This window comes from Triturus cristatus, chromosome 3_2 (genome assembly GCF_964204655.1).
Source record: "Triturus cristatus chromosome 3_2, aTriCri1.1, whole genome shotgun sequence".
NCBI classification, from domain to species: domain Eukaryota; kingdom Metazoa; phylum Chordata; class Amphibia; order Caudata; family Salamandridae; genus Triturus; species Triturus cristatus.
The window spans coordinates 884407753-884422443 of NC_140584.1; the positions used below are offsets into that span (position 1 = coordinate 884407753).

At 47.8% G+C, this 14691-nt stretch overlaps 1 protein-coding gene across 33 annotated transcripts in view; it reads right to left on the reverse strand.

Moving 5' to 3' along the window:
* The window catches only part of NCOR1 (nuclear receptor corepressor 1), a 1832391-nt gene that overhangs the window by 669841 nt on the left and 1147859 nt on the right, over nucleotides 1–14691 (reverse strand). For all 33 annotated transcript variants that reach the window (XM_085649294.1, XM_085649293.1, XM_085649281.1 and 30 more), the window contains 2 exons: nucleotides 9441–9529; nucleotides 1380–1551 (listed from right to left, as the gene is read on the reverse strand). In XM_085649294.1, coding sequence (XP_085505420.1) covers nucleotides 1380–1551; nucleotides 9441–9529 — 261 coding nt within the window. The remainder of the gene's footprint in view (nucleotides 1–1379; nucleotides 1552–9440; nucleotides 9530–14691) is intronic.

Sequence of the window (14691 nt, forward strand, 5' to 3'; positions counted from 1 at the left end):
GCAAGGGAGCTGGAGACACCAGGCTGCAGGACCTCTGTCAATGACTGCCACAGTAGAGGCTGCATGTCTAAGACCTCTGCAGCCCTCCGCACAACCATAGCAAATAATGCCCCCTCCTCCGTAGCCAGGTTAGGTGGAGACAGCAGGCCAGAATCTGGGGAGGTGTCCAGACCAATGGCATCACCCGGTTCTTCATACCAGTCCATGTCTTGTGGTTGCAGGATTTCTAAGGGATCCTGCTCACCCTCTCAATCCTCCTCATCCATTCCTAACCCTTCATAATAGGGCAGGTTCAATGACATGGAGGCATACGGCTTTGTCGGTGCCGGTTTCGGCGTCAGAGGATGCCCGACTGGCTCAGTGTCGTCGGGAATGAGGATTGGGGAGGTGGCGCTGGCGACGCCCTCAGCGGTGGGCGTGGCACTGGGGAAGGTCACTGGATGTGTGGCCGGCTCTGATCTGGATCCGGAAACGGGTCCAGTTGGAGGCCAAAGGCACGGAACCCACGGGGACTGCTCCATCATCTGGGCCTGCAGGGCCCGATGGCGTGCCGGCACTGTCAGGCCGGTCGAGTATGGTGCATATGGCGTCATAAAACTGCTTAAACTGGGAGGGGGTCGCTCCCAGACCCGGGAAGGCAGTGAAACACGGAGCTGAACTAGGCACTCGCTCCGCAGAGCATGCTTCGACTACTGGTGTTTGTTTGTGGTGCCTCTTACCAGACTACGACAACTTAAGACGATGATGCCTTCAATTCACAGGAGCGGTGCTTGGACCGAGACCTGGACAGGGGTCAAGATCGACGAGGCGAACTCCGCGGTGCCGGATGCTAGGCCGCGATCAGCTTCAGAGACCGCTCCCTCAAAGCCTTCGGCGCCATGGCCCGGCAATCAGAGCACTACTTCATGTTGTTGTTGCGCTCCAGACACCCTAAGTGGGGGTCCGTGACCAACATGGCATGGTGACAGGCGCCACACGGTTTTATCCCTGAGCTCTTCTTACTAAACATCCTACACACCAAAAGGAGTTGACAACAGTTGAAAAAAGTGTGTCAAAAACGACAGGAGGTAGCTCTCTTCAACAGATCTGCGCTGGCTGGCGCAGAAAGAAAAGAACAGACGTCAGCTTTCTGGAGTGGCTGTTATATTGACGACACAGATGTGAAGACGACGATGTAACGTGGAGTCGACACCCCCTACCGGTGCACAGGGGTACTGCTAAGAAAAATCTTCAGGATCAAGCATGACGCGTAGAAGTTCAAAGGTAAGGAATCAGTGGCTAGATGTCTATCAGATAAGCTCTGCAAGTAAAACCAACTCAATACCAAAGTATTTTTGTATTAATTTCTAATAGCGATTAGACCACACACATACACTTACTGTCATAGGACATGACGAGCCCGCTCTTGCCTTCATAAATAACTTGACCTTTGGCTGCGCCCTCTTCTCTGACTTTCTCAGGGCTGCTGAGATCTTCAGTGGACAATCTGGTGATTGTCCCTTTTAGCATTGTCTCAGCAGCAATGCCAGTCTGAGACAGAGCTGGTGTTCCCTGCAACCAAATTGAAACAAAAATAGAGAGACAACCATTAAATGCTTCACAAAAGTCACTCAACTCATAACGTTAGATATTTTAGGTTGCTTTTATTGAACTGGATGCAAAAACAGCAGCTGATGGACAGAATGCAGAACAATGTCATACATTCACCCCAGTACAGAGATCTGGGCCTAAATCCATCGTTTATTTGCTCACCATGCCGTTCCAGTTTGAACCCAGTCATATGCAAATCAGTCTTGACCCTGTGCCTCATGGGAACAGGTAGCCCGAACTGCCAAACCAGGTCCTCCCTTGCTGGACTGTTCCCATGAGGCACAGTCAGATTGATTTGCATATGGCCATGTCTGAAATTGGGTGGTGGAGTGAGCTAAAGAATGATGATGGATTAAACCCAGATCAGTTGACTGTGGGTGAGTGTTTGATTTGCTCAAATGCTCCGTCCATCATCCCCTTTGGTATCACTTTGTTCACCCAAAGTTGGCAAAGGGTATGCCCTGACGTGGGTCCCTTGCACACTTTGCCACAGGATTCAAGATAGCCTGGCTGATGAGGGTTATGAACCCGAAACCGTTCAGAGGATGCTTGTTTCTGGTCCAGGGAAGACATGTCTTGGCAGTTCGGGCTGAACTGTTCCCATGAGGCACAGGGTCAGATTGATTTGCATATGGCCATGTCTGAACTGGGGTGGTGGAGTGAGCTACAGAATGATGATGGATTAAACCCAGATCAGTTGACTGGGGGTGAGTGTTTGATTTGCTCAAACGCTCCGTCCATCATCCCCTTTGGTATGGCTTTGATTGAACTTGAGGCTCCTGATCTTACAAGTGATTTACTCATGACATCGATGATCAGGAGGGTGGATCACTGAAATTTCAGTGAAGATTTTAAAATTACAATATCCAGAGAATATTTGAAAAGCTCTGCAGCAAGCCGCCTTTTAAAAGCCTAAGATCATTTCATATTAGGTCTCTAGTAGCCACTTAGACTTCATATAATGCATGTTTGGCCTACCAAATATGGGCTTATTAGATTTTTGATATCATAGATCTTTAAAAGAACCCATCCACCTACGAATGAACTGTTAAAAAACATGCTAGCAACTCTTCAGGACCTGAAACTCAACCTTACCAAGAATGAATACCCGTTATTTGCCAAGACAAAGTAATATGAAGTCCAAACCTGGCTGAATCACTGATACCTGTATGGATTCAAACTCAAACTATCACCTGTCAAGTCACTTTGATTCACCCTGGACGAGAACACAAAGGCAAAAAAATGTTGACAGCCTGGTACCAAATTTCTATTAAAGGAAGTTAAACCCATCTTTCTATGAAGAGACTGTGAGAAGTTGGCTTGATATATGATGTCACTAATTCTAGTGTACACCTTGTATCAGTCCAAACAACCCTTATGGTGATTGGTTGTAAAGTCAACCTTATAGACCAGCTATCCTAGTGGTAGTATGGACAAGAGCAGTCTTAGGCTAAACTCTGTATGGCATGTGAAGCCAGCTGTTATACCATTTGCAATCCCTTGAATACCAAATGAAAGGACACCACAACAGATATATATAAAATAGAATGTATTTATTCTAGTCAAAATACCCTCAGCACTCTTTATGAGTTTCGAGGTAAGTACAACACAGTCTTATTTAAGCATACATAAGTCACACAGGTAAGTAATACAGTTAGGCCCTAGGGGCCACGCAAACCATATACTAAGTAAGTGGTATAAGGACCACTGTCACGAACACAGGTTAGGCCTAGGGAATCGCTGGGGCTACACTATCCTTCCGGTTGCCAGGCAGTGGGAGGCCCACGGGATTCAGGTGCAGAGTGGAAACACTCAAGCGTAATGCGTTAAAGTCGATAGAAATAGTAGTGTTTAGAAATAAAGAGTTTTAGGACACTTCGGAAGGAGCTAGGGGTTAGAAACTTGGAAACTAGACCCTAGGATAGTCAATACCCTTGTGAGCACCGGAGTACTCAGTTTACCTAGCCCACGGGCTGCGGGTGCATAGGGGTTAACTTGCGTCGGGTTTCTCTGTCGACTCCTATGGATGCCTAAAGAAAAGATGCTGACAGGCAGTCAGTGAAGAGTGTCCGGTGGATTCCAAGGTTGGAATCAAGAAGAAGGATACCTGCAAGCAGAGAGGACAGAGTCTAGGCCACCAGCCAGGAGGGAACGAGGGAGGAACCAGGCGATGTCGTGAAGATGCAGGTGAAGAGGTGAAGCTTGTCGCAGCAGCCACGGGTACCAGGAAGCATCGAGGACGACCAGGAGCCGAGCTGCCCCACGAAGGCTCTTGCTGTTGGCGGCGTCGATGTAGAGTTCAGACCCAACAAGCCTTGGCAAGCGCAACCCACGCAGGATGAAGGACTTGCTTCTGTTGCAGACCAGGAAGGCCTGGGGTGCTTCTCTTTCACAGGGAAGCAAGGGCCAGTCTGGAGGAGCCAAACCAGTGGTGAAAAGTTAAGGGTTCGTCGTCACTGAGGCTACTAGCCAACGGGCCAGTAACCGGACAAACGCGTCGAGCAGGGAAATGCAGAAGGGCCCCACGCAGAACTCGTGGAGTGTGGAAGGCTGATGTTCGGTGCAGATGGTGCTCGGGGTTGGGGCTTCTCAATCCCCAGAGCACAACTTCAAGGATGCCTCAGAAGCTGCGCTGGAAGCTAGTAGCCAATTTTCCCAGGTTGCCGGTCCCACGTCTCTCATCGCCTCCACGGATCTCAGCTTTGCTGTGGATGTGGATCAGGGTCGGAGAAGTCTAGAAGTCAAGGCGCTGGTCGGGCTCTGCAGTCGGTTCCTCGTAGAACTTGGGCAAAGCAAACGGCAGGTCGCTTGGTGGTGCCTGTTTGCACAGGGTGGGCACTCCTTGGCCACAAGGGAGATTCTTCAGTCTTCTTCCTTAGTCGAATGTCGAAGGTCCAGAGTTTCTGATTAAGTTGCAGTTTTTCAGGATAATCTAATTTCACAGGGCTCAGCTACCTCCTAATATACTAGGCTAGTGGGCTGGGCTACCTGCAAGGTCCCTCCTATAGGTGGGACCAGGAAGGGGGGTGGCTACACCCCCTTTCCTTTGTCCAGTTTCGCGCCAGAGCTGGGGCTGGAAGGCCCCAGCGCCGGTTTTAACTGGACTATGCATGGAGCACCTTGTGTGCCCCAGGCATGTCTCATTCCTTTCAGCCCTCCCTGCCCCAATACACTAAAGTCCGTCTGGGGAGGTGCTAGCACCTCCCTAAGCAGGAAACCTATCGTCCCGGCCTCCCTGGCTGGGAGGGCTCCCAGCTGCAGGAGGTCAGACTCGTGTCTGTGGCAGCAGCATCCATTTTGTGATGCTGAGGCTTTGGTCAGAGTTACACAGCAAAGTAGGATTTTAACATGTCTCTCCCTCTAGAGGGGAGGAATACTATCCTCATCACCAGGAATGGTATGGGTGGGGGTAGTATTCCAAAGTGTTAGACACCTTACACAACATGTTTCGATAAAGCCAAACCATAGTTACCATAACCGCGAGGATTGTAAGGCAGTTTAAGAGTATATGGTAGGCAATATCATAGAACAGCTATAAGGACATGGTTCCGAAATCTGCAGACAGGCTCAGCTCATGCTAGAGCACCATCTCACATGTTAACAAGCACTTTGCCTCCAGGACTGTTAAGGCCTGCCATAGGAGTGACTTACAGGTTACCCATGTGTCTATATAGAAGGTAGGTATAGGGATACTACACCTAGCAAGGGGTGATTACACGACCTTGCCCCAGCTGAGTGATCAGCCAGTTGTGTCACGATGGGAGGCCAGCCAGGGGTGGCATAATACATGCTGCAGCCGCTGGTAGGCCTAGGGTACACCTATGCCCTGGGTACCTAAGGTACATTGTACAGGGTCCAATAAGGTGATCCTTACCAATTGGGTTATGCACCTAAAGTACATAGTATGAATTTAGAGAGAGAACAGCTGGGCTGTGGGTCTGATTAGCAGGCCCAAAGCCACATCTAAGTCAAAAATCAGTGAAGCAAAAAGTGGGGGTGACCATAGAAAGCAGACCCTACTCTCCTACAGAGACATCAGAATTGCTGCTTGTAAATAAACTGGCACTATATATATATTGCACCAAAGTGAGGTACAGTGTGAATAGAGTCATAGAGTCTCCAGAGGTTTGGCAGACGTTTAAGTTAGATAGAACCTTACTCTCTAAAGTGGTAGCTTGGTCGAGCAGTAAGGCAGAAATCAAGGAACAGTGTAAAGCGTTTGATGTACACAGTCAGCAAATGGTCTCACACACTCAAGAACTGAATTCTAGGCCAATTGTTTTGTAAAGAAAAATATACTGTTTTATTTCTAGAACCAAGCAACTATGGTACAGGTAAGCATATAAATACTTTACAGTAGCATTTTACTTGTATGAACACAGATTAGACTTGCAGTATAACTTGTACTGGTTTTGGTTACAGTTTTAAGAAAGCAGTTTGCAACACATTACAGGTATAGTACATTCAATTGAATGGGCTTTTTAAGTAAAATGCTGTTAATTACATTTCAGATTACTTTTGTTACCACAGGACTGGATCCTAGATTCAGTCCTGGGACATTTCCTGAAAACAGGTGAGTAAACGCGTTTTGGTTAAAGGCATGATTTTTAAAGAATATTATTGCATTTCAAAAGTTGACACCAATAACTTTTTCACATGGAATCACCAATGTTATCCTATGGGAGGAAATTCACTTAGCAGGTAAGTTATGTTATCGTTACTTGTTCTTACTCAGTGCTGGATCCTATGTTCAGCACTGGGACATTTCCTGAAAACAGTTGAAAAAATGCGTTTTGGTTAATTGGCTGATTTTTAAGGAATATTTGTAGTTTTCAAAAGTCTACACTTTGAAACTTTTTGGGAGAAAAAGTGTCAATGTTATCCTATGAGGAAAAATGAGTTATCGGTTTCAAGGTAAGTAATCTGTCTTTTGAGTTAGGGTTCTGGGGTTAGACTCAGGGGTCTCCCAGGGTCAGTGATGCACTGTTGTTGCACCCTCAGCGGCACTCGGGCGGCTGGGTGCAGGGTGTTATCCTATAGGGGAAAGGGGGACTCCGGTTGGTGGCTGCTGGCAAGCAGGCCACAGGGTTGTGGGAGCAAAGCTCCTAGGGTTAAGCTCAGGGCAAGTTGGGGACCAAGTTAGAACCCAAGGGGCACCCTCAGCAGCGTTAGGGCAGTCGGGTGCAGTTTTGAGGTCGGGTGCCCTGTTGATTTCAATAGAGATTCTCCGGGACAAAAACACTGGAGGCTCGGGGACAAAGATCTTCCAGGAGTGACCACCACTTCGAGGGGTAAGTTGGGATGTAGAGGGATGGTTAGGCACCACTGGGTTGGGCAAACAAGGCCATGGGGTATCGGGTGCAGTGGTGCCTTTGGATGTCGGATATTCTTACCCGCTCTGGTTGCGGTAGGTAGGGGGGGGGCTCCTGGATTGAGGCTGCAGGCGTCATCTGAAGGCTTGAGGTAGGTCAGGGGTCGCCGGATCTCGGGTCAGGATCGCCGGGCAGACCTCATGGTGTTTGTTCACTCCAACACAGGCCGGGCTCGGCAGGTGCAGAGTGTGATGGATTCGCGGTTTCTGGCTGGCATCAGAAGCTGCAGTTCAAACACGTATGGTGTTCACGGGAGAAGCAGCTTGGAAAGTGAATGCAGGCAGGTCCTCCGGGATTTTTGAGGTTGCTGGCCGCTGGACACACCGGGGTTTGCAGGAGAAGGTTCGAGGGGAGACAGGCCTGTAGGGCTGGGGCTAAGTCAGTGGGCGTCGTCCTCTAGTTAGCTCTGCACAGCTTCTCGTCCTTTTTCTTTTCTTGTGGTTAATGGATCTGAGGAAGGAAGGTTCAGGGTGCCACTAAATTTAGGGGCGTTACAGGTAGGTAAAGGGCAGGGACCAATGGGTCCCTTTCCTGGGGTGGGTGCACCCCTATTCTGTCACGCTCCAGTGGGAGGGGGGCAGGAGCCTGTCCCTGGTTGGCTGGGTCCCCCCATCCTCAAAATGGCGGAGACTCGAGGTTGTGCTTCACCTCGCCTCCCCCACCTTAGGGGTGGAGTTGGCAGAGGTGGGCACACCTCTCTTCCTCACTTGTTTTTCCCGCCGGTTCTCTCGCCCAAATTGGGGGGTAGAACCAGTGGGGACCAGTTGCTGAAAGCAGCAAATGGTCTGGAGAAGCTCACAAAGGCGGCATGCCTTTGAAGCTTCTCCTTCGAGAACCCTGCCCATCCTGAGGGAGGAGGCTTGGCACCACGTCCCGGGATGTGCATTGTTTCAGGCCCCCGAGAGCAGCAAGCTCTCGACCCAGGGTCCAGAAACATGTCTGTTGGTGGCAGCCTGCACAGCCACACAGTCAGGTCACTGGAAGTAGGCCGAGTTTCAGGGGGCATCTCTATCTGTCGTGCATTTTACATTAATGTGCTGAGAAGTTGGATACCAAACTTCCCAGTCTTCAGTGCAGCCATTATGGTGCTGTGGAATTCATAACAACAACCTCCCAGCACCATATACTCTTAATGGCAGCACTGCACTTACAGGGCCCAGGAATTGACCTGGGTAGTGTAGGGACACAGGGCGCATGCACCTGTACCCTCACCACTGACATAGGGCACCCAGCTAGAGGGGTGACTCATTTATGCCAGGGCAGTGGTTTGCGGGCATGGCACACAGGGATGTGTGCCATGTCGACTGTTTTGTTCTGCACCTAGACACCCAGCCTGCAAAGGCAGTGTGTGCGTGTCGGGGTGCAGGGCCTCTAAGGCTGGCACAATAAGTGATGCAGCCCTTAGGGGCCTTCTGTGGTCACAGTGCAGTGGGTACCTCTGGTTCCATTTAGCAGGGGTTGACATGTGGCCAGAGATGCCAAATGGGTTTAGACTTCAATGCAGTTTTAGGGAAGGAACACAGGCCCTGGGTACCTGATTGGCAGGAGCCTAGGACACACTCAGTCAAAGTACATCAGCTATTCAGCAAAAAGTGGGGGCATACCATGCAAGAATGAGGGCACTTTCTCACAATGGTCACTTCTAAACTCATACCAGACACACCTTGTTTGCTTAATAAACTCCATTATAGTTCAACCAAAGGAGAGGAGGTAAAGAAGGATGAACAGTGGGCGTGGCAACGACAAAATTGCAGTCAAGGAAATTTAAAGCCTTCAGAAGTCCGCCTATTTGATCTTTTTCCACTCTTTTTGAAGTTTAGATTGCCCTGAAGATGGTCTTAGATAACTCGCATGAGGATTTACTTCTTGTTCGAAAGTGCAAAGTCCAATCGACATGAGATTCCCCACAAGGTCAACCAGAAAGGAGATGTTTCCCAGTTAGCACAGACAGGATGAGTAAAGTGAAATTTTAATGGGATGGTCTTTCTTTCCTTCATATTTTAATGTCATATTAATCCAAATGCCATAGCCTGTCAAATAAGACTCAATTTGCTTGCATACTTTTTATAAACTGTTTATCTTGTTATACTGGATTTACAACACTCTTACGCAGACAGAGTCCGGGTAACAGAAAAATAAAAACAAAATTAAAAAATACTCTTTGGTAAAGTACTTTCAAATATCGCACATGTGCAAAACACTTCAGTATTAGTGACTACTATTCGTTATCTTCATAAGAGAACATCAAGCGAAACTAGAAGTCCCCTGAATGACATTTTGCAAGGTGCCTCAAATCCTAGTCATAAATCTATTTTTCATAAGCCTACATCTATGGAGGCCATTTCCTTCCATCACAAAAGTAACGGTTTGAGCATTCACCCTCTGAAGTCAATTCCACAAACACCAGCGCCAAGACGCCTAAGGGCATACGTTGTGCTTAATAAATTGTAAAAATAAATAAATAAATAAATAAGATACCTGAGTAATGGAGCCCCGAAGAGAAGGTATAATATCCATCGGAACCTTGGTGGCTGGGGTCCCTCGGGTAATGCTGCCCTCTTGAATTGCTGTTTAGGTGAACAAGAAATAAAGAAAATACAAAAAAAGCAATTAATAACAAGTATTGGTTTACAGAGAAACTTAATTTTTGTGAGGAAACGGGCTGTATTATGTGGTGTGGTTGTGTGACCTCATCATGTAAAACACCACCAACCCCTTTAGATCCAGTCAGGTTTTGTTTGTAAAACCTTTAGCTCAACTGTGAGAAAGTGGCTCTGTATATACTGTTCCCAAATAGGTACAGTGTGTACAGAGTCCACAGTCCCCAGAGGATTGGCAGAGGTTAAAGTTATATATAACCTTACTTTCGAAAGTGGTAGCTTGGTCGAGCAGAAAGGCAGTATCAGAGGACAGTGTAAAGCATTTGTTGTACACACTCAGCCAGCAAATGGTCTCTCACACTAAAGACCTGAACTCTAGGCCAATGGTTTATATAAAAAATATATGGTTGTTTTATTTTAGAACCAACAATAGGTATCAAGATGTACTTTCTCAGAAGGAGATGCTTTAGTTAAATACTTTGCAGTAGGCAATTGAGTTTTGCAGATAATAGTTACATTTTTGTTGCAATGGGCAACACAATTTCAAACACAATAATACATTGAGCTCAATGGGAATTTTAAGTTATGTGAAATTGATTACTTTCAGGATTACGTTTCTAACTCCAGGACTGAATCCTAGATTCAGTCCTGGGACAGTTCTTGGAAACAAGTGAGTAAATTCGTTTTAGTTACCGTTGTGATTTTTAAGCAATGTTTTGCTATTTTAAAAGTTGACACTTAGAAACTTTTTCTAATCAAATTACCAATGTTATCCTATGGAAGGAAATTCACTTAGCAGGTAAGTGGGGTTATGGTTACTTTATCTAGGTCAGTGTTGGATCCTAGATCCAGCACTAGTGTACCACCTGTAAGCAGTTGAGAAACTGCATTTAAGTTACACAGGCGATTTTTAAGGAATATTTAGAAGTTTACAAAATCGACAGAAGAAATTTCACAGAAAAACAGTCAATGGTTTCCAATGGGAGAAAATTCAAGTTACGGGTAAAGTATGTTTTCGTTACTTTTGTAATCCAGTGCTGGGCTCCTAGACTCAGTACTGGGGCATCTATCTAAAACAGGTAAGTAACTGCGTTTTCACAGTTGGTACGATTTTTAAAGAATATTTGCAGTTTGCAAAAATCGAAACACTTCGAAGAAATTTCACAGAAAAACAGTCAATGGTTACCTATGGGAGAAAATTGAGTTAGTGGTAAGTACGGTTGTAAGTACTTTTCAGGGTCAGTGCTGGGCACCAAGATCCAGCACTGGGATCTCCCCTAATAGCAGGAGAGTATTTCCGTTTTCGTTACTCGGCTGATTTTAGGAAAAAGTTTAGAAACTCCACACTTACATACAATTTTAGAAGAAGCCAGTCAATGTTACCCTATGGAAGAAAAGTGAGTTATCGGCTTTTGGGTAAGTACTCGACTGGCAGAGTTAAGGTCCTGGGCACAGACTAGGGGTGTCCCAGGGTAAGGTAAGTACAGTTGTTACACCCTCAGCGGCACAGGGGCAGCCGGGTGCAGAGTGAGTTAGGCCCAATGTTATCCTATGCGAGGCAGGGGGCCCTTGGTTGGTGGCTGCTGACTAGCAGGCCACACGGCTGTGGGAGCTGGGCTCCGGGTCACTTGCTCAGGGCATATGGGGAAGTAGGTAGGAGTAGAAGTTGCACTGCCAGAGCCACTCAGGCGGCTGCGTGCAGGGTGCTTTTGAGCCTTTGGGCGCTCAATGGATTTCAATGGGAAAGCTCAAGGACGAACAAAGGCTGCAAGCTCGGGGAAGAAGATTCTTCAGGTGCCACCACCACTTCGAGAGGTAAGTTGGGTAGTTGGAGGATAGGTAAGTACCCAGGAGTCGGGCACAGGGGGCTGCAGGGCGCCAGGTGCAGGGGTGCCTTTTGATGTTGGGAAATCTTACCCTCTGTTGATAGTGATGGGGGGGGGGGGTCACTGGTTCTGAGGCTGCAGGCGTCGTCAGGAGTGTCGAGGTGGGTCCTTGGGTGCCGGATTCGGGGTCACAGTCGCCGGGGGGACGTCCTCGGAGTCTTTGTCCACTCCGGCACAGGCCAGGCTTGGCGGGTGCAGTGTGTGCAGGGTTTGCGGCTCCAGGCTGATGCCAGGGGTTAGCAACTTGCTTTGAGCAGAGCCACTGCTCGTGGGAGTCCCGGGGGCTCAGAGTCACAAGGTAGCCAGGTCCTCCGGGGTTTGTGAGGTTGCTGGCCGCAGGAGGTGCCGGGATTCATCAGGAGCAGGTTCGAGGGTCGACAGGCCGGTAGGGCTGGGGCCAAAGCAGTTGGTGTCTTCCTCTTCTTAGCAGCTGCACGGCAGGTGTTCTTTCTTCTTTGCTAGTTTAGAATCTAGAATCTGAGGAAGGAAGGTTCAGGGTGCCCCTAAATACTAAATTTAGGGGCGTTATAGGTAGGTAAAGGGCAGGGACCACTGGGTACCTGACCTGGGGTGGGTACACCCCATATCCTGCCACTCTCCTGTGGGAGGGGGGGCAGTGGCCTAGTCCTGATTAGGTGGGGCTCCCCATCTTCAAGATGGCGAGGGCCCGGAGATGTGCTTCACCTCGCCTCCCCAACTGAGGAGTGGGGTTGGCAGGGCTGGTACATCGATGAAAAACAACGAAAGAGTGTAATAATGAACAGAAAATCAGCCAAAGGTGATTCTCCTAAATTACAGACTTGATGCCAGAAAGACCAAATCTACCTGACTTTTAAATAAAACCCTCACTCACCAACATAGTTGGTGACATGCTTCATCATGGGGTTTAGCCAGGGGTGCCTTATGCACCTCTGGTGTGCTTCGACGCTTGTTTTAGAGCGGAGCAACCAACTTTCAGCTAAAGAGGTGAGGTGATTTAGTGATCTTTTCACTCACTAAATCACCTCACCTCTTTAGCTGAAAGTTGGTTGCTCCGCTCTAAAACAAGCGTCGAAGCACACCAGAGGTGCATAAGGCACCCCTGGCTAAACCCCATGATGAAGCATGTCACCAACTATGTTGGTGAGTGAGGGTTTTATTTAAAAGTCAGGTAGATTTGGTCTTTCTGGCATCAAGTCTGTAATTTAGGAGAATCACCTTTGGCTGATTTTCTGTTCATTATTACACTCTTTCGTTGTTTTTCATTGACTTTGGGGGATTAAGAGTGTAGCTCAACCCTCTCTCTCTTGTTGTTCCTATATATAGGGCTGGTACATCCCCTGTCCTTACCTGGAGTTTCCGGCCAGTCTTCCCGCCAGAGTGGGGGTCAGAACCGATGGGGGACAGTTTCTGAGTAAAGCAAGTGGACTGGAGAAGCTCACAAAGGCGGCATGCCTTTGAAGCTTCCCCCTGCCCATCCTGGGGGAGGAGACCTAGCACCTCGCCCAGGATGTGCATTGTTGCAGGCCCAGGAGAGCAGGGGGATCTCCACCCAGGGGTCCAGCAACATGTCTGCTGTGTGGCAGCCTAGGCAGCCTTTCAGACAAGACGTGGATTGTAGGTTAGGTTTCAGGGGGCATCTCTAAGAAGCCCTCTATAGTGCTTTGTGCGGGTTTAATGTGCTGAGAAGTTTGATACCAAACTTCTCGGTCTTCAGTGTTGCCATTATGGTGCTGTGGAGTTCGTGCTTGACGAGCTCTCAGCACCATATACTCTTAAATGGCAGCACTGCACTTACAGTGCCCAGGAATAGACCTGGGTACTGTAGGGGCACAGGGTTCATGTTCCTGTGCCCACACCACTGGCATAGGGCAACCAGCTAGAGGGGTGGCTGATGTATGCCAGGGCAGTGTAGGTTGTGGGCATGGCACACAGGGATGTGTGCCATGTCGATTCTTTGTTTTGTCTTGTACCCAGACACTCAGCCTGCAAGGGCAGTGTGTTTGTGTTAGGGTACAGGGCCTCTAAGAGTGGCACAATAAGTGCTGCAGCCCTTAGAGGCTTTCCCTGGTCACAAGGTCCTGGGCACCTAGGGTACCATTTACCAGGGGCTGACATGTGGCCAGGGTTTGCCAATTTGGGTTTTAGGTTTTAGAGAAGGAACATAGGCAGTGGGTACCTGATTGGCAGGAGTCCAGGCAACACTCAAAGTACATTCAGCAATTCAGCAAAAAGTGGGCGCATACCATGCAAGAAAGATGGCACTTTCTCACATCAACTCTGGGTAATTATGGTTCGGAGCAGTTAGGCTTACACAAAGGAACAAATGTATAGCATTTAAATAGCACTGAAAGAATTGAAGAAGAAATACACACGGCACTCAAGAAATTAACACCAATTTATAAAAATAAGTTCAATTTTTGTATAATTTTTTACACCAAAATGAAAAAGATTCAGATGCAAAATTGACAAGGTATAGCAAATCAACACTTTACTTAAAGCAAACAAACATTGGCAAATTCAACAAATTTGACACTTAGAAACTTTTTAAAGAATAACGTGGGTAATTAGCAATGCAGTCACTGAGTTACATTATGTAAACAACTCCGGCAGAGTACCAGTCAAGGGGACCTACAAGATCCATAGAAACAGTTATTTTGTCCAGATAAGCACTGTCAATAGCTCCTTGCTGATGGAATCTATAGAGAGGTGCCGATTCAAGGTGTACAGGATGCTGAAGATGCTGTGCGGTCAACTGGGGTCTCCTGGGGCTACTCCAATAATGTTGTATACCAGGGTTGGTAAGCCCATTTGGGTGTGATCAGAATGAGTGTCATTGAAGTCTGAGTTTCCAGACCATATCAGGTATTAGTGGGAAAGGAGGAAAAGTGTCTTCAAATATCCCTGGCCAGTTCATTTATAGAGCACTGGCCTTGGATTGTGGGTGTGGATGCGAAGCTTTGGTATTTTACGTTATGCTTTGATGCAAACAGTTCAATTGTAGGTGTTCCCCACCTTTGGAAGTATGTTTGTAGTAATGTACTATGTATATGCATTTCATGCACCTGCTGGAGTGCTCTGCTAAGGAGATCTGCCATGGTGTTCTCCTCTCCTGGTATGTATTGCGTTAGGAGACGGATCTTGTGATTGTTGGCCCATTTCCATATTTTTTGTGCCAACTGAGACAATTGCATGGAACGGGTCCCCCCCGCCCCCGATTCTGTATGTAATACATGGCAGTCATATTATCTGTGCATAGAAGGA